The 22,983-nt window shown below is 38.9% G+C and overlaps 1 protein-coding gene across 1 annotated transcript; it reads left to right on the forward strand.

Moving 5' to 3' along the window:
- The first annotated feature begins 1,032 nt into the window (after positions 1–1,032).
- On the forward strand, positions 1,033–21,567 carry CUNH13orf42 (chromosome unknown C13orf42 homolog). The gene is made up of 4 exons (XM_054586606.1): positions 1,033–1,449; positions 18,286–18,433; positions 20,200–20,440; positions 21,393–21,567. The coding sequence occupies exons 1-4, from the start codon at positions 1,033–1,035 to the stop codon at positions 21,565–21,567; spliced, it is 981 nt and encodes a 326-aa protein (XP_054442581.1).
- Positions 21,568–22,983: the final 1,416 nt, after the last annotated feature.

Raw genomic sequence — 22,983 nt, forward strand, 5'->3', positions numbered from 1 at the left:
GGTGGCTCATATCTCCTTTAATATCCACCTCAACTTAAGAAAATGCCTATGCTAGAGATTTACAGGTTTCACCTTTCTGAGCAAAGAAATAGACTGTGTAGAAAAATGAGTGTAATAATGATGTTTAGCATTTGTCAAATGATGCTCTTGAAAAAAATATTGTGTGTGGTCACAACTAGTCTATTTAAATGAAAATGTGCTCCAACTAAAAAGAAGAGGCCCCATTATGTGGTCATCCTCAGCTCACTGATACTTTTATGTAGAAAGTGATGGTCCAGATACCCGAATCCTCCCATCTCCACAATGGGCTGCTATCTGGTGACAGCTGTGAGGTCTCATTACCATAGGTGAGGCACCTTCAGGGCACTCAGATGCCTGCTCAGAACCCAGTTTAACCAGGATCTGTGATCCAACTGCCAATGGCCCTGGCTGTGTGCATGCAGGCCCAGCTCAGGTGACTGGATTTTACCTCAAGTAACACACTGTTTTTGGCTGAGTGGTGTCGTTGGAAAGTAGGATTTCATTTGGATACTGGAGTTAAGAACCGGGGCTATCTCAGCTGAAGTAGAAAGGTAAAAATTCACACCGAGATCAGAAAAAGCTGAAACCATATCCAGAAATGGAAAATGAAAAGGAAAGGAAATAGTTGAGCAGGATAAAAATTATCTCACTTTCCCCATCCAGTTGGGGCCTTCAAAAGAGTAGCACAGACATATTTGCACCAAATCGTGCTTAGAACTAGCCAAGGTGCTTGCTTTTAAGCCCACAGGGCACTCACTGCCTCTTCTCCTCAGGTAGTTTACAGCATCTTGTTTATTGGTTGTAAATGTACCCCTCCTCCACACATACACATAAGAGATGCCCTGGTTTTCTGCCTGACTGAGCCCACACTCGCTACTGGGATTCCAGAGATCAGAGGGCTCCTGGAAGGCAGATGGCAGGAGGCCTGCATGTTGGCTCCTCCACTCCCAGCTAGATCAAGTAGCACAGCGCTGGCAGCTGGAAGGTACCCTCGGAGAGAAATTGAGCACCATGTTTAGAAAGCTCCACTCCATCTTTAACTCCAGCCAACAAAGGAAGGCGGAGGTAGCTGAGAGTTCCTACTACAGTGGAGCGGGCCCCACAGTGCAGCTGATTGGCAGCAGCTCCATGTACGTGGTCGGGGACTACGGGAAGAAATTCAGTGAGTCCTTAAATAAACTCAAAAGCACCAGCAGCATGGACACCAGCGTGTACTACCTGCAGCAGGAGGGAGACCGGGTGTGGTTGTTCTCACGCACCCAGGACTGTCTGCAGTACCTACAGGAGCTTCTGGCCCTGCGGAAAAAGTACCTCAGCAGCCTCAATGACCTGAAGCCCAAGCACACCCAGGGCTTCTCAATCACCTCCTCCAAATCCTCAAAGGGAGAAAAAAAGGCTGTTGGCCAGCCTACCTCCAAAGAAATAAAGGTAAGTGCAATTGAGATAACAGCTGTTCCAGGAGCCTTTGATGCCTGTTTGAAACCTGGCTCATCACTCCACAGCTTAGTGAATGTGAGCATTCTAAGCAATGGCTCAGTTGTCCTCACTGTCCATTGTCATGTCTCAGCCTGGGAATAGTGATTAGTCCCATGCTGATTAGCCAGGTTGAGACAGTGGGAAGGCACCATTCAGGGTCCCAGAGCAGCTTGGTGGGAGGGCTCAGGCTGCACTCTTGTTGTATTGTATATCTGTCATTTAATTTACTGCCCACTTCATGGATGAGATCATGCTTGTTTGATGTTTGGGTGACAGCAAATCATTTCTCAACATATTGCTGTTATTTTTTATTATTTCAATCACATCTAAAAATACCAGTGAAAAGTGAAATTTTCATATGAACAAGATGTTTTCAAATACCTAGCTGCTTAGCCCCATGTGAATCAAATAACTGGAGGCTTTGCTCCATCAGGACCCTGGACCCAGATATTTTGGGGACTTGGGCACAGCCACAGAGAGTCTGTGTCTTGAAAGAGATTGCATAACAGCTTTGCTGGCACCGAAGACTTCAAGCCAAGAGAGACTAAACAGGAACGTAGTGAAAGGAATAATTTGAATTTATCTGATCACTTTTACCCATCACAGTGTTTTTATAAAGTACCATTCTTTGAGCATTTTAATGATGTCGTAAGAGAAATGGGGAGTGGCTCCATCTGTATCACAGAGTAAATTGAGGTCCAGTGACCCAGTTCTGACAGGACCCCTAATTCAGTCAGTTACTCATTCCGGTTTTTCCTCAATATATTTTAATGCCTGAGGTTTGGGGTTGTTATGTTTTATTTTCCATCAATTGTTTTCCTGATGATGGGACTCTAAATTGTTCAGAGCAGATCTAACTGTCCTACATCCCGGCTATCTCCCCAGAGTGTTCCTTAGGCCATGCAAACCCATTTAACATTGAATGACTAACTGACCTACTATCAAACCTCCAGGGCTTGGCCTAATCCAGCTGGTTTCAACTGTCTGAATTTTATCCCAGGTGGGGGCAGTTTAAGTAATCAATTTAACTCCAAAAGTGTTTCATATTGGGGCCTATACAAAGGGTCCTACTCTTAGGTCCCAGTACTCACCCTAGGCCCACTAGCTGTAGATTTGTGGACCAGTCACCCCTCTTTTGGGGCCACTTTTGATGACAGAGGGGGCAGCAGTGGCTTCTGGACTCCCTTCCAGCTTGAGTATTCTAGGGTTCCAGGCTCTGGTTAGAGTCTCTCTAGGCACTACATTTTCCTGAAAAATGGAGTCCTCTCTTTTGTAGAACTGAGCTTCTTTCCTCTCTGCTCCCTTTCTAGTGCAGCTGTCTGAAGACAGAGATAGGTTAACAGTCAGAACAAAGAGATCTGGCTGAGTAGGAATGGCCGTGAGAAGGATTACAGGCACAATGTAGTGTATGGATTTCCTCAGTGATGCCTCTCATCATGGTGTAACTGGAAAAGAGTTTCAAAAGGATTTCGAAGTCAGTCAGAACAAGGTCTGAATTTTAACTATTTACAAACAAAAGCTGTGTGCCTTTATCAAATTAAGTTTACCTCTCTGGGCTTTTATTTCAGTAGTGTACAAATGGAAATAAGAATCTAGCTTGTGAGAAGGAAGCAAGATCCTGCTTGTGATAGGACCGGGTACATACTAGGTAGTCCAGTGTTTACTGACTCTGAAATGTAAGGTGCAGCCTTTAGACAAGAGGTTCTCCTTCATCACTTCTAAAGAAAGCACTGTATGCTGGTCGTAATCTGAGAAATACTGGGTGCAGGCTCTATGTCCTCACAAGGACAGGCTAGCAAGGCTTGTGTCTGCCTGGTTCTCTGAGCACAGAAGGGACAGGGAACCAGGAGAGTTTCTTCCTTCTGGAATGTCATCACCTTTCTGCATTGGTAGAAAATGATGTTCAAGGTTTAGGGCTAACAACATTTTTTTTCTTGACCTCCTTTTATATGCTGAATTGTGTCTCCCCAAAATCAAATGTTTTAGTCCTAACACCCACTACTGCAGAAGGTGACCTTATTTGGAAGAGGGGTGGTTAAAGATGTAATTAGTTAGTTAGGGTGATTGCAAGTTATTAGTGTGGGCCCCTAATCCAACATCACTGGTGCCCTTATAAAAGGGAACATTGGGACCCATGCAGGCACACAAGGGAGAATGCCATGTGAAGATTCTATTTATGCTGCCATAAACTAAGGAAATATCAGAAACTGGGAGAGGGGCCTGAAATATCCTTCCCTAGCACTTTCAAAGACAGTATGGCCCTGATGGCACCCTAATTTGACTTCTGATCTCTAGAACAGTGACAGAATAAAGTTCTGTTGGTCTAAGCTGCCCAGTTTGTGGAACTTTGTAATAGCAGCCCTAGGAAATGAATAGCCTTCTACCCCTCTCTAGAATCAGCCTTTTTTCTTCTCAAACATTAGTCTAAACACATCTCTGTTCTACCACTTATCACATCCTATTGTGGTTGTTAGCATGTGTACCTCCCTTGGTGGACTGCTGTGAGCTTGGTGAGCTTGATGAAGCTGAAACAGTATCTTTATCATTTTCTGATCCCCAGAGCATAACAATGACTATGGTCACTTATAGATGCTTTATAGATGTAAAAGTCTGCTGGGTTTGTGTGTGTGTGTGTGTGTGTGTGTGTGTGTGTGTGTGTCTTGTAGAGCATGGGAGAGCTGGTCTCCATGTAAGTAGTGAGCAATGTTCCCTGTCATTCTGGACACCATGGCAAGCCCTTTCCCCCTCCCCACAAATACCAGCCACAGAACCTAGTTTCCCTGTCTGTCTCTCTTTGAGGAAAGGTAATGACTTTTAAACTGTTTTGTTTAAAAGTGGTGGTGGGGGGTGGGTAGAAAATGGTAAAGGGAAGATAAATGGTGATGGAGGAAGACTTGGGGTGGTAAACACTCAATATAATATACAGAGGATGTATACCTGAAACCTATATAATTTTATTAACCAATGTCATCCCAATAAATTCAATAAAAATAAGTTAAATTAAAAATAAACTTTTGTTTAAAACTCTCAGTAAGAAATAGATTTTAGATGTTAACCCAGTTCACCAAAACACACAACCGAAACAAAAGTTCTCTTTGGTACTCTAATATTTTTTAAAAAATATTCTGTATTTTTTTTTAAATATTGGCCATGACACCCTAAATTGATTTCACAAACCACTACAGGGACAAGACCCATAGTTTCTTATAGCCTGGATTAAGGCATTCTAATAGGTCCCAATGAAATGCTAAAATGTATCTAAAGCATAATACACTAGGATGACAAATGGTCTGTTATCCTAGTGCTCCAGAGATGCTAGATGGGATGATGGAAAGAGGAAGTGAGTGTGGGTATGGAAGACCCCTGGGCTCCTGTATGGTGGGGTCCTGGCCAGGCCCTGTGACAATGTACTCCTCCATCAGCATAAGAGGTAATTATAAAAATGAATGAAAAATACTTTTTTTAACATTTTAAAATCAAAACTAACAAAAATTTCATATTTGAGGAGGGGTGTGTGTGTGTGTGTGTGTGTGTGTGTGTGTGTGTGTTTGTCAGTGTTGGACATGAGCTGCAATTTCGAACTCATTGTTTGGATGACCAAATGTTAGAATCTCCAACACAGTACAAAATTCATGTGGTAGAAGGATGGTATATTTGAAATCGTCCTGTCCTGAAACATAAAGTTTCTGAACCTACAGGGCAAAGCCACCCAACTCTCTTGCTCTGGACACCTGGGGTGTGTCTGCCATAAAAAAAGAACAGTGGGGTCTCCTTCACATCCACCTCCTCCTGCGCCTGTGCTGAAGCTCAAGCACAACTTGAGCTTCAAGATGGGATACGTTTTTTACCCATCCTAATTCATTTTACAGGGTACCTGAGTCACACACTAGCAGAAAAATGTAGCAACAAAAGTTGGAAAAACAATCAACAGATTCCTGACTACTAATCATTCTCCAAGCCCAGGTGTTGAGTATTAGCCCCACACTACAGATAAAAAAAAAAACCAAAAAACAACTGGGGCTCAAAGATATTAAGTAATTTATGTAAGGCTGTGCACTTGATGAAGAAAAAGCTAGTCTCTATGATACCAGAACTCACACTCTTGTTAATGTATTCATGGTGCTATTCAATTGGAAAATATATTCTGAGCTTGTATAATATATCAGTTGTGGTAGTTTGCAACTCAGGATGAGATAAGCAGCCTGCTTTATACTGCACATCTGGGCCAGGGAGAGTCATCCTACCCTGCATGGATTCTGTGCTTGGATGAAGGTCCCACATGAGGCTACATGGCTTGGGCTTTCCTTGTCCAAAACAAACCTGGACCAGAAGCATGACTGGAAGGAAGACTCTTTCCTCTCCTCAATTCTTGAGTAAAAATTCCCTCTATCTTGACACCTTCTCTCCACATAGCTAACTCTGATTCCACTTTTACTCTTGGTCTCCTTAGCATTGAAATACTTAGTTTCTACTATCTACTTTTGCACTAGGAAGAAAGTTAGGGAATGGTGTGAGCACTGTTGCAATAAGAACTTGATAATGGGTGGGTATTGTGTCCTCAAATTATTTCAACAGAAATACGTTTTATACTTCCCAATTCATTTTACAGGGTACCTGAGTGAGTCACACACTAGCAGAAAAATGTAGCAACAAAAGTTGGAAAAACAAGAGAAAAAACCATCAAGAGAAAATAAAAATAATATAAATAAATAAATAATATAGCAGCTGAAGATGCTATAGATGAGTTTAGATTTGGCTCTGTACTTTCTTGAAGCTACAACAAAATAGAGCTGGACTTGTTTCAACATTTTGACTATCTGAGAGAAAGAGCCATACCCATTGCTTGGGGAAAGTGATATTTTTCCCAGTTTTAAATTTCAAATTTTCTCATATGGACCTTGATACAAGGACCCATGCATAATGTGGCTGATCATTTCCTCAATAATATTTTAGTAGCAATACATCATTAATTCATTCTTCATTCACCAACACATTTATTGAGTAATACTATGTGTCAGGGATGATACCAGATAATGATAAGCAACTCGAAGTCCTTGCCCTCATTGGTGATCATTCTTGTGGGAGAGCAAGGCAGTACACCAGAACACAGATTTCTGGTGGCATTGTCTCAGAGGTCCTGCTGTGATAACCAAGGGTGCAGCATTACACTGGGTCTTAGTGAGTGCCCAGGGAATGATATGTAGTAGCTTCTGTGGGTGCCTTCTGAACCCAGCAGAGAATTCAGATGTCAGAGGCATGAATGGACCATACACCCTTCCAAGGTTTTTGTCAAAATCCTCTGATTATGTAGCTCATCCTATAAGAGAAATATGCTTGTAAAAAGTAAAAATGTGTCCTTTTTTATTTCTTGCATTTCCTCCCCACCCCATCCCAGCATCTCAAAAAGATATAACTGGGACTTAACTGGTCTTGGCCTCGGTATATTTCTCCCTCACCTTCTTGTTCCCATGGTAATTTCTTCATGCTACTGGGAGAGGCTGTGGGCTATCTCACTTTTCTCTTTTTACTCTTTCTCATGAGCATCAAGTCTCTAAGCTAGGCTTTCTTTACTTTTTTAAATAACAGCCTTAATTCACATGTCACAAAACTTACTCTTTAAAGTGTATAACTGAGTGAGTTTTAGTATATTCAGAGTTGTGCAACCATCACCACTATATAATTCCAGAAATTTTCACCCATTGTAGCTTACTTTTTTTTTTGTTGTGGTAAAATAAAAATAATTTAAGTTTACCATTTTAAACATAACACTTCATAGTTCCTTAAATGAATGCTGCTTATTGTCCCCAGATTATGGGTAATTAAGTTCATCACAGTTCATGAATTCTTAAGAAATTGTTTTTATTTGAATGATTTTATATAAATTTCTTTTAAAGAAAAATGTTTACCTTTTCAAATTATTTATTGTCAAACAATAACCAGAGTTCTTCATACTACACTTCTATGAATTTTTCCAAAATAACCACTTATATAAACCCAAAATAATTCATTCAAAAGACTAGCAAACCGTAATTAATATATTTTTAGAACTTTAATATATTAATAGTAAACTAGAAAATGAACTTCTTAAGAGGTCATGAAAACCCTAAAAATACTTCATTTAGAAATTAGGAGAATGTTTTCATAAAAGGTTTGACAATTTTTAATTTTTTTAAATATAAAATAATCTTTTTAAGTAGAACATAAAATTTATTTTTATATTTATCATTTAAATTATTTCAAAGTGTACGCTTCAGTGGCATTAAGTACATACACAATGTGATGTAGCCCACCACAAACTATTTCCAGAACTTTTTCATTATCCCAAACAGAAAATTTGTATCTATTAAACAATAACTCCCCACTTTCCCTGCCCCTATCCCTGGTAACCTCTATTCTCTTTTCTGTCCCTATGAATTTGCCTATTCTAGGAACCTCATATAAATGGAATCATACTGTATCTGTCCTTATAATATTGGCTTTTTATCATCTAGCGTAATATTTTCAAGGTTCATCCATGTTGTAGCATGTGTCAGACTTCCTTTGTGTGGCTGATCATTTTGGGTATTTATGAAAAGTGAAGAGGAAACATTTCAGATTATGCTCTGACTCAGACCAAATGCTCATTGGCATTTGGGATCCTCACTGAGGATAGTTCCTCATACTTTAAGGCTTGGTGAACTGGTAAACAGCTAGCTAGCATCATACTATGAGAACTGGGCTGTATAAGAAATGAGCCTTAGGGAAGTTAGCCATAGAACCAGGGTTAGTCTAGTGAGGCAGTTTGGGTTGGCTACAGTGCCCCATGAAACATTACCCAGATGGTTTGACCTGGGCATTTTTGGGGGCCAGAGTTACCAGTCACCTACCATAGCCAGAAGAAACTTCATTAATTCTCCTGTGGGTCATCTGGTTCTGAGCAGCTTGGTTTCCTGATTTGTCTGCCTTCATGAAGTAGCTACAAAATGTATACCTCTCCCTGTACCACCACCCCACCCCACCCCACCCTCTGCCCCAACAAAAGAAACTCACCTGCTACAAGAATGATTTAAAAAGAACGAATGAAATTCTGGAGAATGCTTGCCAAAAGTGATTGATAGTAGTTTTATTCTGACAATAGTTAGCTTTCAGAATCAATTTTCTATAATGGCCACTCAATCCTGTTTCGTGAACTAAGACCATGTCAGCAACACATAGAAGATTCTTTCTCTTCTATGGCAGAAGGGTCTAAATTCTAGCCATCTAAAATGATTCCAATTTATCAACATATAAATCACATATGGGAAGGGAAGTAGGTTCTGAATCTGTTTTACATGTCTGGGAAGTGTTTTTTAGATCCATTGGGTAGATTTCCTGCAAACATAGTGATACTTAAATGCAAGTTTTCTGTGAGCATTAGTCATGGGATGAAGGTAGGGGTGGGGATCCGGGTCCCCATCCCATGGCCGATATCTGGTTTGCAGAACTGAAAGGCAGTAAAATTCAATATGAGCTGCATAGAATATTCCATTTTCTTGGCAGAGCACTCCATAAAATGACAGATATTATTATAATGATTGATATCAAAGCATTTAATTTCTGTAGCCCCTCTCAAACTGCTAGATGGGTAATTGTATTTTCCAATCTATTCCAGGCATGTACTGGAAGCAATACTTCCTCCTCCCTTTTTCTTCCTAATCACATTCTGGTTACCTGGCTAATATCTTTTTTTTATGTAGCAGAGAAATAACTTCCCCAGAAGCCATTTCTTATATCCACAATCTACAATAATAGAGTGGACTTTCCTCCTCCCTATGCCTGACCTCCACCTCAGCCCTCAGTACTTACTTAGCACACAGCACTATAATTGTCTGTTCATTTGCTATTTCAGCTACTGGCTATCACTACATTGAGTGCGGGCACCATGTCTTATTTATTTTTTTATCTCCAACCTCTAGCAAGTCTCCAGACACAAAGTAGATGTTCAATAAGCCAATAATCTAATAAGCTCCAACTGTAATTTAAGAAGCAAACTTACAAAGTTTGATGGAAGATATGGAAAAGTAAGAGGTCTGTGGTTTTCAATCAGTGGAAAATTATATTTTGTTTCTAGTGGAGTAGAATACAGTTTGAATATATTCATATGAAATCAGACCCTAATAATTTAAACATCCAGTGTGTAATGAATCAGAGTTCATCATCAAAAGGACACTTTTTTAGGTAAACATTTTTTTCTGATAATAAGTTGTATTTTCTCATTATATGAGATTTGTAAAAAACAGAAATGTATACAGAAGAAAATAAAAATAAATTAGACCCCTATCATCCAGAGATAGTTGTTACAAAATGAATAGGTATATTTCCTTTCAATCATTTATTTCCTGTATTTTTGCATGTACATATATTAGACTTGCCAGATAAAATAAAGGATGACTATTTAAATTTGAATTTCAGATAAACAATAGATTTTTTGGTTTAATTATGTCCATGCAGTATTTGGTATATACTACAGGTTTGTACAGAAAATATCCAGCCATGCACAATGAAAAAAAGAGACATTTATTTAAGAAGATACAAGATACAAGAAACATCATACATTGGACAATGGTACTTCAGTCCCCTTCAAAGTAAGCACCTTGAGATCTCACACAGTTCTAATCACTGTCAGCTGCCCCGTAGTATTTTCCTGAACATCAGCAGTCTGAAATCTTTTCCCTTTCAAAGGTGATATTAGTTTGGGGAAAAGCCAGAAGTCACAGGGTGCCAAATCTGGGCTGTTGGGGGCTGAGTGATCTTGGTGATTTGATGTTTCACTAAAAATCTCTGCATGAGTTGTAATGAACGAGCAGGAGTGTTGTTGTGATGAAGCTGCCAATCACCAGTTGCAGGTAGCTGCAGCCTTCTGAATCATCCAAATAGTTCCTGTGGAAGAATGTTCAAGCTTAATGCCAAATTTGATGCATATTCATTGCTCTACTCGCTCAATCATTTTGAATGCAATGGCCACACAGTACAAATGCTCACTCAGCAGCATCTACTACCCCCATTGACTAGTATAGTGAAGTTATCATTGTTCGCCCATGCACATTCCAGTCCACTCTCCTTGGCTGACAGGTTACATTAACGTTGCATAAACCATTCTCATTATATTAACAGTGGCTGGATTTTTTCCAGACAGACCTTGTCATATTTATACTAAAAAATTACTATTTACATGAAATTGAAATTTAATTGCCATTCATTATTTTTATTTGCTCAATTTGACAAACCTAATGTATGTATAGGTCTAAATTGACTAAATTTGGTTCATACCATATACTTTTTATGATCTCTTTTTTCGTTAATATTATATATATATTGCCAATTTTTTCCCATCTCATTAACTAGTTTTTGAAAGCTCAAATTTTAACTGCAAAAAATATAACAATTTACAGTCTTTGATTTTGTTAAACTTATATTCATACATCTTACTGTATGTCTATAAGGCATTTTTAGCAGTGATATGTAGAAGTGCAAGTAACGGGTCAAGAATTAAATGTCATGCATTTTTAAATACTCTTCTTCATATTGCTTTCAGAACCATTTTATAATTTATACTTTCATCAATAGTGACTTAGAAAACCCTTCTTTTTTAATTTTTAAAAATTATATTTATTGGGGTGACATTAGTTAATTAAATTATATAGATTTCAAGTATTCAATTCTAGATACATCATCTGTATATTATACTGTTGGTCACCACGTAAAGTCAAACTTCTTCTATTAATATATATTTGACCCCCTTTATATTTTTTTGACCCTCCCCACCTCCCCTCCCCTTGTGTCTATAAGTTTTTGTTCTTGACTTTTTCCATTTATTTTATTTAACATGATATTCTCAAGATTCATCCATTTGTCACAACTGAGAAACCCTTTCTTATTGCTCTTTATCAACACCCAGTATTGTTAGTAACTTTTTAAAAAGTTTACTGATGTAACAGATAAACTGCAGTATTTTATGTACGTTTCTTTGATTACTGCTGGAGCAAGGAATGACCCTTTTATTTTGTCAAACCAATGTGTATTTCTTATTTAATAGATTGTCTATTTATGTCTTTATAAATTTTCTTTTGGCTCTATTAAACATTTATCATTTATTTACATGAAATTTCTTATATTAAAGATATGAATACATTATCTGCCATGTGAGTAAGATATTTTCTCTAAATTATTATGTATCTTTAACTTTATTTGACATTATCTGATGCACAAATACTACTGATTTTTATGTAATCAGGTATGTCAATTTTTGTCTTTGATAGTTCTTCCATTACTTTCTTTCTTAGAACTTGCCATTTTTGTCTATTTTTAAAGATTTATTTATTTATTTATTTGTTTGTTTTTAGAGAGGAGAAGGGAAGGAGAAAGAAAGGGAGAGAAACATCAATGTGTGGTTGCACCTCAATGCCCCACTGCTGGGGACCTGGCCTGCAACCCAGGTATATGCCATATACTGGGAATTGAACTGGCAACCCTTTGTTTCACAGGTTGGCGCTCAATCCTCTGAGCCACACCACCTAGGGCCATTTTTGTCTATTTTTAATAGTTCCATGAAAAAATTATTCTTTTGTCTATCAGGAATTTATTTTGATATGCAGTGAAAAGTGAGAATTCACATTGCATTTTTCCCAAATAGCAAAGTTTTCCAACACCTTTATTGACAAATCCATCCCTTCTCTCATTGGACTGTGATGTTTCACTTACTGGATCTGAAAATTTTATACTATGTTTCAAGGATATTCATTCTATTCTGTCAGTTGGGCTTCTAACACTTTGATAAATGTGATAAATAATTTTTCACTCAGTGTTTTGTTAAAGTGAAATGACCCTTTAGATGACATTTAAGATGGAGAGCTACCAGGTCTTAGCAAATAAGAATAATGATAATGATAATAATAATAGTAATAATAACCTTAAGATTATAAAGCTGGGATAAAAAGTCTAGGTCTATCAACCTGTGAGTCTAGAACTCTAACACCAAAGACTGGAGATGTGCAAGCTATGCTCCCAAAATGACTGTAATGTTTAGCTATGACAGGTAACACCAAGGCTTAGTTACACTAGAGTTTGTGACAAATTTCCTCCTTCTTTTTATCTTTTTTGAGCTGATTTTTTCATCTCCACAATCTACTTCACTGGTTTTTAATTATTTTTCTCTTCAGTTCTGGCTAGCCTGCCGTTTAGCTTATCTATTTAAAATTTGTATGTGGGTATGTGTATGTATGTATTTAAATTTCAGTAATTATATCTTTTTTCAAGTTATGTCTCCTATCTACAATTCTTGTTTCATAAACTCCTATTCTTTTTTTCACAAACTCCTGTTTGATTATGGGTACATGTTTCCTTAAATGCTCTAACATAAAGAGAATAAGGTAAATATCTATTTGTACTTGGCCTTGAATATCTATCACAAGGATGGCAGCAGGTAAAGTGGATGAATTAGTCAGAGCTCTTAAGGTTTATCCTTCAAAGCTCTTTTTAATGATATTAAATTACTTGTGGATATATTTGAAGTGCTTTGCATTTAAGTTCACCCAGCTGAATGATTCAAGTGAAAATGATTTCTCCAATCCAAACTAACTCCATATTTGATACTGGAAATTTTATCTCAATTATATTAACATTCAGATTTCCATGTATTAATAGCTCAAGAAAGCAATATCAGTACTCTGTGAAGACAGGAGTACAGAGTTCTCAAAAACTGTCAAGTTAAATCCAAAAGTGTATATTGGCAACATATAAACTGGTTGGAGAATATAAACATTAGGTAATGGCATGTGTATAGCACACATTCATTCATTCATTCAACAAATATTTCTTACTTCATACCAGCCTCCAAAATAGGTGCTTGACATCCATAGACAAAAAGATAATTCATCTGTCTTTATGCAGCTTATACCACTATCTGAAGGTACAATTCTCAGTGTCACTGCCTGAACCACACTGATGTGTTGAGATTCCTTGGAAGAGAAAGAGGTAGAATTATGACCAAGAAAATTGGGATTGTGTATATTGTACAACCTGTCTCATGCATGCATAGGCTGGCAGTGAGTATTTATCCACAGAAAGTCTTTTCTGTGAGTGTTATTTGCCAAAGCTATCTCAAAGAAGAGGTTAAGGACCACTGGTCTGCTGGGATCTATGAGGGTATAATACCATGTGCTGTGGTAGACTATTCACATAAGGCAGGATGTGAACATAGAGTAGAGGTGCCCAGGACTGTTTGCTGCAATGAATAAACTGGCCCTCTGAAGAAGTGAAAAGGATTGCCAAATAAGAGAGGTGAGAAGAAGGCTAGATGCTTAGCGGTGGTCCTCTTGGCTTTGGGTGGGTTTAGAATGTCCCCCTAACCTAACCTCTGAAAAAAAATCCTGTTTACAACTGGAAGTTTATTTTGTAGAATCCAAACCTCTTGCAAAGAAATACTGACAGATCCCATAAAGAAACAAGCAGATTGGAGAAAGTCAGGTACCCAGAAGACAGGTGAAACCAACATGTTAGTGGACTCAGATATTGAAATGAGAATTACAGTGGAGTTTGGTTTAAATATATGTAAAGGTTTCCATCTGGGTAAAGTAATCTGAGACCCACACCTGGGGACAAGGAGACTTGGAAAATGGTAACCTTAAGGCCACTGAAGGTGAATATGAAAGGCAAATTGGGGTGGAGTTGGCAATGTAATACAGATATTTTCATAGTAAGTTGCTTCTTCTTGGGGATGCTGTAGGGCTGATGAAGGAACACAAGCCCTGTGAAACTCAGGTCTGACCAGGTGTGACAGGATTGCAGGCTGCATTACATGCAGACTTTCCAAAGGAGTCACTAGAGCATTGTGGGCTAGGAAAAAAATCAAGGTTGGGAGGGAAGCAATCCATTTTCACCTGGAGTTCTGAGTTTAGAGAGGGAGGACTACTATAGATCTCACTTGCAAGTGTTGATGGTGTTACATTTTATACCACCACCTCTTTGTAAATTAGAATTTCCTATGATATTACCCTGAGCCCCAAAACTTAAGCCTCAGTTGATGCATCTTTTGTGATAGTGTTCTCTGCAAGTGTTGACCAAGAGAATGTCCTTGTAGAGGGGAGAAAAGTCCATGGAAGCTGAAGGAAGACTGAAAAAGACTTAGCCATGAGTCCCTCCCCCATGGCGGGGTTTCTACAGAATGGTGGTTTTCAGCTGTTGTGCATTAGAATAATTTGATTGTCTTAAGTAATTGGTCTGGTAAAAGACCAAATATATTCTTTAAGAGCACCCCAGAAGATTCTGATGCTTAGCTGGGATCTGCCTGGACTGTCATAGAGTTACCATGCAGGGCTGAGGGAGAGGCATCCCCTCACTGCCTCTGAGGCCAGATTCTTAGACTTGGTCAAGGGCTGTTGCTTTCATTTACAGAGAAGGAAACTGGGTTAAGTAAGAAAGGAAAGCAATTATTTATTCATTTTCATTTATTTATGCCCCTATCTCATTCCATGAAGGGTTTGGAGGGAACTGGTGAAGGTAACTATTGTAAGGAAGTAAGGGAAAGCCTTCTTTTATGATGAGACTTGCTCACACAGGTACGTATTGGTCAGCCACAAATAATGCCACCAGTGTTCCCTGGTGCCCCAATGTTGCACTCTCCAGCCACACCAGGATCCAAAAGCTCTTAACAGAGACAAGTTTTATAATGATAATTTATTGACTGACTCAACAGAGACCTCAGATGTGGGATCTAGAAAATGAGACTCTTTAGTGTTGTCTAAGGTGCTTGCTAGTGTCTCAGGGTATGCGGAGTAAAGCAATCTCTGCTAAGTATAATAGAAAGGGCAAGCTATGGGAGGGATACCTGAGTTTTGAATCTTAAAGCTTGAAGTTTTGGAAACAATAACATGTTCGAATATTTGGAATAACTAACAAATGTGAAGCTGAAAGCATCTTTGTCCACCAGTTTTGATGGACAGAGAGTTGAGTGGCTAACATGGTGATGTATATGCTAGTGGTTTATTTTTTTTAATTTGTAAATGTTATTCTTGAAGGATAATACTTGAGGAGGTACAGGAGATTCATAGGAGGCCACAGTAAAGAGCTCATATTTAATTAACTAATGGTAGTACACTCCTTTTCTTCTAGGCCTTTGCTGATTAGGACACGCTAACTATCTTCTAAACCTTTCTAAATGAATGCAACTGCTTTGGGCTGCTCTTAGCTGATTGCCAAAGTCTACTTCCTGGGGACATTGAGGAATAAACACCTTACATCAATTATAAGGTTACCCAGATGAGAAAAACACAATGCCTACATGCAAGACTAAGACTCACATTGTATTAAACCAAACAATGATGGTAATTGCTGCTGGAGACTTGCAGACATTGTTTCCATGTGGAGATGGATTTTGAGATGCAAAAACTTAGGGACCTGGCATTCCTCTTAAATAATATTCATCCTTTGTGTGGGTTTCAGATCAGATTGCCTGTCTTTCTCTATTCTTTCTCTCTTTCACTTCACAAAAATAAAATCTCAAAAATGATATGTGTAATAGTAGAATTAAGAGAGGGTAGTCATCATGGAGAAAAAGTTGTGCCAGCCAAGTCCTTTTTTTTTACATTCAATATCATTTTTATTAGTTTCAGGTTTACAGCATAGTGATTAGACAGTCATATACTTTACCAAGTGTTCCCATTGATATTTCTAGTACCCAGCTAGCACCATACATAGTTATTATTATACACACAATATTATTAACTATAATCCCTATGCTATACTTCATATCCTCATGACTATTTTGTACTTCTTCATCCCTTCACCTTTTTTATGGAGTCCCCTAATCACCCACTGCTCTGGCAATCATCAGTCTGTTTTTTGTATCTATCAGTCTGTTTCTGTTTTGTTTGTTCATTTATACTGTTCTTTAGATTGCACATATATGTAAAATCGTATGGTATTTGTCTTTTTTTGGCTGACTTATTTCACTTAGCATAATACCCTTTAGGTCCATCCATGCTGCCACAAGTGGTAAGGTTTTATTCTTTTTATGGCCAAATAATATTCTATTGTATATATGTACCACAGCCTTTTTATTTACTTGCCTATTGGGCACTTGGGTTGTTTCCATATCTTGGCTACTGTAAATAATGCTGTAATGAACCCTGGGGTGTACATATTCTTTCAAATTAGTGATTTGAGTTTTTTTGGATATATACCCAGAAGTGAAACCACTAGGTCATATCAGCCAAATCTTGATAGATGAATAGGAGTGAGACAGATGAGACATCCAAGGCTGAGAGACCAGCAAGAAAAAACAAAAGGAGGGAAAAAGAATATTGACTTTCCTATATTGATGAGCCCTACTGTCATTTGACTACAGGGAAGATGCCTGGTGGCCCGGCCTGCTGTGCTCATATAGTCTTTCAGCCTGTTCTTTCTCAGTCTTGCATCCTATCCCATACTGGATATATTTGGTGTTGTCAAGTCTAGAGTGTTTTCAGCTCCCAAAGTTCAAAATGTCTCTCTCTTTTGCTGCTTTCCCCACCATTGAAGCTCTGGAAGGCCAGTTCCTCTGCTGTTACATTAATTACCCTTTTTCTATTGCTTTCCAATTGTTGGAAGCTCTTGGAATTATGTCTTTCACTGATGGCCTCTCTCTTGTTCTCACCATTTATTTTCTGTTCTATTTTTCTCCCTTCCTTGCTTTCAGTTTAGTAGGCTCTTTGAAGGGGGAGGATAATGGCATTGGATAGTTTTCTACTTTTAACAAAAAAGATTCAGATGTATGTTGTGGTTGTTTAATATTTTCTGTAAGAAAGAAAACTTTTGGTTTAAAAGTGTTTTCTAATAGTACAAAATGCATACATTTCACTAAAATCTTGTACATGCATTTCCCAACATGCTAGCCTGTATTTAATTCATATTTATTTCTAATAACATTGTACTTTCAAAATGCCCACATAAAATAAAAGAACTATACATCTCTACACATAGTCAAAATAGGCCCGGGTAACACATATTTTCCCTTTTGTGTTCTCTACTTATTAAATTCCTCAGAGAACTTTTCATTAATTCATGCATTGATTCTGTGCGTTTCATGGTGAGTTCTCCATCAAAGTCCACCGTGATGCTTGAACCTTGTATAATATCAGTCAAAAAGTATAATATCAGTCACTTTTGAACCTTGATGGACTTTTGTGAAGATGATGATGATGAATAAAATCCTGAAAAAGAAGGAAACAGGACAGAGCCCAGAATCTAGTTAAGCACTCAGATTTTTATTAAATATATAATTTGTTATTTTGTATACCTTTCAAACAATTATGCTAATTTCTCTTCAATTTATTCCATGAATTGAGCCCATATTTGTTCACTTCAGGCATTGATGATTTTTAGTGAGTGTTTCCAACATATCTTGTCCTCTCTTTCATGCTGTGAGCATCTCATCATCTACCTAAGGAACTGTACAATTACCTGATTGGGTGTTTATTGTTAGGGAAAAAGGAAGACCAAAGATAGACTAAGTATTTTGCATAATTGTCAATAACCATTCCTAACCGAGAGAGAAGCAGATCTTTTCATTGTTTCTCTCTCCCTCCTTGAAATAATAGGAAATCTATTGACCTACAGCAATGTAGATGTGGAGTACCTACCTACCTTCCACAGGGCACTCATCAAATTCACCTTTTAAATCCTGCAGATTTATAAATTCACATACACTTAATTTCAGCAGCAATTAATTCTTTTTGGCAGTTGTCTATGAGGGTGGCTCAGACAACTCTCTTTCCTCCCCTTTACCTGTAACAGAAAGAAACCCCTAAGAAATACTCACAGTTTAGTGCAGACGTGGCAGAGGCCATCGCCTTCTTTGACTCCATCATTGCAGAGCTGGACACAGAGAAACGGCCACGGGCTGCTGAGGCAAACCCTTTGAATGAGGATGTGGACTTCGATGGTGAGTTCCAATCCTGGGGGCAGAAGGTGGATGGGTTGCCATCTCTGAAGTGGACTTATATGATGCACTATCAGGAATCCCACCTCCTGATTACAGGGAAACTCACATATGCAAGCCAGAGCCTGACCCTGAGCTTGCTCTTCTCTTGAGGGTCCCTTACTTTAGTTGTCTCTGTTACTACTGCTTTAGCCTACCTCTTCAACACATGAGGCCATATTTGGGGAAAAACTCCTTCCCTGTGGTCTATTACCACAGCTGAGACAGAGCAAAACTTTTGTAAGACTCCATAAGGCAAAAGCAACAGAAAAATGATTAAACAAAGACATTAGATAGGGAGTTGTTGCTAAATGGATATAGAGATAATTTCAGTTTTGCAAGATGAAAATTCTGGAGATCTGTCACTTAACAAGGTACATATACTCATCATTACTAAATTATACACTAAAATATGGTTAAGGTAGTAAATTTATGTCATTTGTATTTTAACATAATTTAAAAAAAGAAAAGAGAACAAACTATATTTTAAGGTTTAGCTTCTGAACCTACCAGAGGTAGCTTGGCTCAGGGCAGGTACCAGCTGTTGGACACAACTCTAACCCTTCACCCACCTTGCTGTCCCTCTGCACCCCTCCCTCCAGCATTCCCTCTGTGTCATAAGTCATCAATATGAAAGGATATGTAAGGCAAGTAAGGGCCAGGGTGCTTGCCCAGGCCCAGGATGGATAGCTGGAGAGGGAGTGAGGTAAGGGTTGAGGGCAATACTTTTCTCCTCATCTAGGTATGTCACGACTCTGATGGAGAGCAAAGAATTCAACATATTCATGAATTGAGCCCACTTTTAAATTCTATTACTCAAATGTCAGTTTTTTAAATCTTTGACTTGCTCCCCATGGTGTAATTGATGGTTTTTATTCAGGGCTTACTGAGGTAACAACTTTTGGTACCAATATTAAATAGTTCTTGAGTGTGTTATTCAATGATTGAAAGATTTATATTCTTGTTGTTGTAGTTCTGGCCTTGATTGCCCTTAATCTGTGAGATTTCTGTTTTCCCTGGGTTCTGCAGAATTTCGCAGGCTACTGCTCCTGTAGCTCATTGTACCCTGCAGGGAGGCTGCCTTCCCTCCTCTCTCAACAAACCCCTCAATCCCTGACAAAAAAATACCTCTTTCCACAGGAGCTGAGCCTCAGAATCCAGAACATAGGTGAAAGGACAACAAAATCCACTGAGGATGCATGTCATCTTCATAGTTACAATTTTTTGATAATGACTTTATGGTTTTTCTCTGATATCCACACTAACATGTGTCCATTGTAAATCAATTGAATCAAAAAACACACCAAAATATAAAGAAGAAAATAAAGAATACGATCTGTGCTACTACCACCCAGAGGCAGTAAGCACTGGTAACATTTTGGAGTATGTCTTTTTAAAAAGGTTTAAAACACAAATACCCAGACTCAATTTATTTTTTTTAAACAAAAATAACATCTCTTTTTTGTCATCTGCTCCTTTCACCTTGGGCATATTTCCAAGTTAGTACATTTAGACCTGTTTTTATTTTTAATTACACAATTTTCCATTGTATTCTTACACTATAAATGCAGAGTCAAATCAACCCCTTTGATTCTCCAGTCCTTTCTAGGAATTTGCTGCAGTATGTATGCATTTGTTGTAAGTTCTCAGCTCTGTTCACCCTCTCCATTGCATTCTGCTCCTTCCAATGGTGAGCACTCCTTTCTGGGGGCCCTGCTTCTATCTTTCAGTGGCCACCAGCTCCCAAGAGCATAGCTTGCACTCCAACTGGATCCTGCGGGTGCCACGCCGGCACTCTGAGGACATGCCTGTGCACTCCGTACACATGATGGATGGCCAGTTTCGAAGAAGCATGGAGTGCAGAACCACTGGCACTCAGAGGAGACTTGAGAGGCACCCCATTTACTTGCCCAAGGCTGTGGAAGGAGCATTCAACACCTTGAAATTTAAGCCAAAAGTCTGCAAAAATGAGTAAGTGCTTGAACTACATAGTATAACCAAGATGTTTTCAAGTCCTCCAGATTCTTGGCATGTTTTTTAAGGTGACTTGAGCCTCATTCCTCCACACCAAAAATTATTCTTGTATATTTTGGGGGATGAAGATCTTAGTTTACAAAAAACTTTTTTTTCATATTATATACACTAACCTGGTTCTCTGCTTTCACCACTCCTGACTATTGCTTCCACTCTGGATCTGCCCCCTCTTCCCTTCTGGCCCACTTAGTCCTCATACTTTGTTATCTTCTTTCCTTATTTCTCCTAAATGTCACAGACACACATTGTATGATGAATTTTTAATGAGAGTTCATGGTTGAAGAGCACATAGCACCAAGTGGGAACCAACATCAAACCAATTAAATGCCCATGACTTAAGAAGATATTGGATAGGCTCAAGTGGAGAACTTCTTGCTGGCTGGACACCTCTTGCCACATTGCCACCATTTTTTTTTTTTTTTTGGCCTCTCTCTCTCTCCATATCTTTCTCTCCCAAGACTAGTGACTATCCCTAGCCCAAAATTTCTGCAACCTACTCATTCAGAACAGTAAGTGCTCTCTTGTTCTGGCCAATTCAGGCCATAACTAGGGAAGCTTCACTGTTCTAAACAGAAAGGCCCATTTATCCTTATCCACCTGTTTCTCCCTGTTTCTACAAAAGCCTTCAACTCTGATGGATTCACGGGTTTTCTAAATAACATTTTCCTCCCATAATAATGAACTAGGATCCAGCCTTCATCACCCTCCTTTCTACTTTGAGCCCAACTTGAGGTCCAGCTGAGGTCCATCCACAGCCCCCATGATAACACTGTTTCCTCCTCTACAACACCCAGCACTAGTCTCTACTGGAGTGGTAAATCAGAGTATATGTTTTCTGTGTGGCTGGCCAAACTGAACTTACCCTCTCTGCTGCCTTCTTCCCTTCCAGCCTAGGGAGCTCCAGACGGATCCTCTTCAACTTCTCTGGAGAAGACATGGAATGGGATGCAGAGATCTTTGCTTTGGAGACACTGGCATCACCAGGGGAGGACTACTTGGAGACAGAAAACCCCAAAGGGCAGTGGCTGCTTCAAGAACAACTCTGGGAGCAGACAGTGCCCTGACTCACTCAGCCAAGCTTGGCTCAGGCTGGGTTCCTGAGAAGGTGTTTGCCTTCAGTGCAGAATGGGGTGATTGGTAGAGTTAAAAATGGAAACCGTAACAAAGTCAAGTCCATGAGTATACTGCGGGTTCCCAGTTAGTGCCAATCATACCTGCAGCCTCCTAGAGAACTTAATTTTAGTGACTTTGGGATCTGGGCTTTCCCCACATAAGCAGGTTAGCAGGTAGTAATAGCCTGGCTGGTAGCAGAAGGAATGGAAGGTTTTGAGTGGGAGTGCCCAGGCTCACCCCTTAGTCTTCCCTGGCCTGTTTCCAGCTCTCCACACATCTGTGCAGGTGGCTGCTAGCATCATGCTTTCTACATGAGAAACAAGCGTACCTAGCAATTTCTGGGCCAAAGTTTTCAAAGACAAAGTTCCTCTCTCTATGGGTCTCTATGTACTTAGGCTACCTTTTTTGGTGCAGAGTGCTGTTCAAAAGCAGCTCCTTTCACCCTAACACTTTTCACAATGTTCTGGAAACTTCTACTGGGTTAGGTTAAAGATGAGTTCAATGTTCTGACAGTGGAATGAGACAAGGAATGTGTCGAGCACTTTCTTAGAGCCATGCTATCTCCCCCAGACTCAAAACTCAGCTTCACTTCTTACAGGCATTTGTCTGGGGAAGGAGAAAGATAAAGTGAGGCTTTTTTTTCCTAATTGTCACCCAGAAAATCCTTACAGATATCCATGCAACCAGGTTATGGACAGATTATGTCTCTCCTTTCCCCAATTAAAAAGGCAACCAGAATCATTAAGTGTTTTTGGACTAAAAAACATTTCTATATATCCGCAACTATCTGAATCAGAATTACACTTTTTTTTTTACCTCACCTGAGAACATGCTTATTGATTTTTTTTAGAGAGAGGGGAAGGGAGGTGAGGCAGAGCAACATTGACACAAGAGAGGAAAATTAATTGGTTGACTCTCATATGCACCCTGACAGAAGACTGAATCTACAATCTAGGCATTCCTCATATAGTTTTTGCATTTTTTGCATATACTTATGCCTGCCCAAGTTTGAGAACTGCTGGTTTGGAGAACCCAATTCACTTTGTCCATCCTCACCTGATTTTTCAGTTTTTAAAAAAATTTTTATTGAATCTATTGGGGTAACATTGGTTAATAAAATTATATGGGTCTCCATATAATCATATGTTAATGGGCATATGTTCTTTGGTTAATCCCTTCATCATCTTTTATCCAGCCCTTTGCCCCCTTTCCAGCAGCTGTCAATCTGTTCTACATATTCAAGCTCCTGTTACTATCTTGTTCATTAGTTTATTGTGTTCATCAGTTTGCATATAAAAGTGAGATCATGTGGTATTTTTCTTTTACAGACTTACTAATTCACTTAGCATAATTTTCTCCAGGTCCAT

This window comes from Pteronotus mesoamericanus, unplaced genomic scaffold (assembly GCF_021234165.1).
Source record: "Pteronotus mesoamericanus isolate MK-2021 breed Mesoamerican mustached bat unplaced genomic scaffold, CSHL_Meso_final contig_94, whole genome shotgun sequence".
Lineage (NCBI taxonomy): Eukaryota > Metazoa > Chordata > Mammalia > Chiroptera > Mormoopidae > Pteronotus > Pteronotus mesoamericanus.

Bases quoted from the DNA above. Each gene is read 5' to 3' on its own strand.
- CUNH13orf42 (XM_054586606.1), top strand. From the start codon at position 1,033: ATGTTTAGAAAGCTCCACTCCATCTTTAACTCCAGCCAACAAAGGAAG. The intron at 1,450-18,285 runs GTAAGTGCAATT...TACCTGTAACAG, and splicing joins CTACCTCCAAAGAAATAAAG to AAAGAAACCCCTAAGAAATA. The intron at 18,434-20,199 runs GTGAGTTCCAAT...TCTATCTTTCAG, and splicing joins TGAGGATGTGGACTTCGATG to TGGCCACCAGCTCCCAAGAG.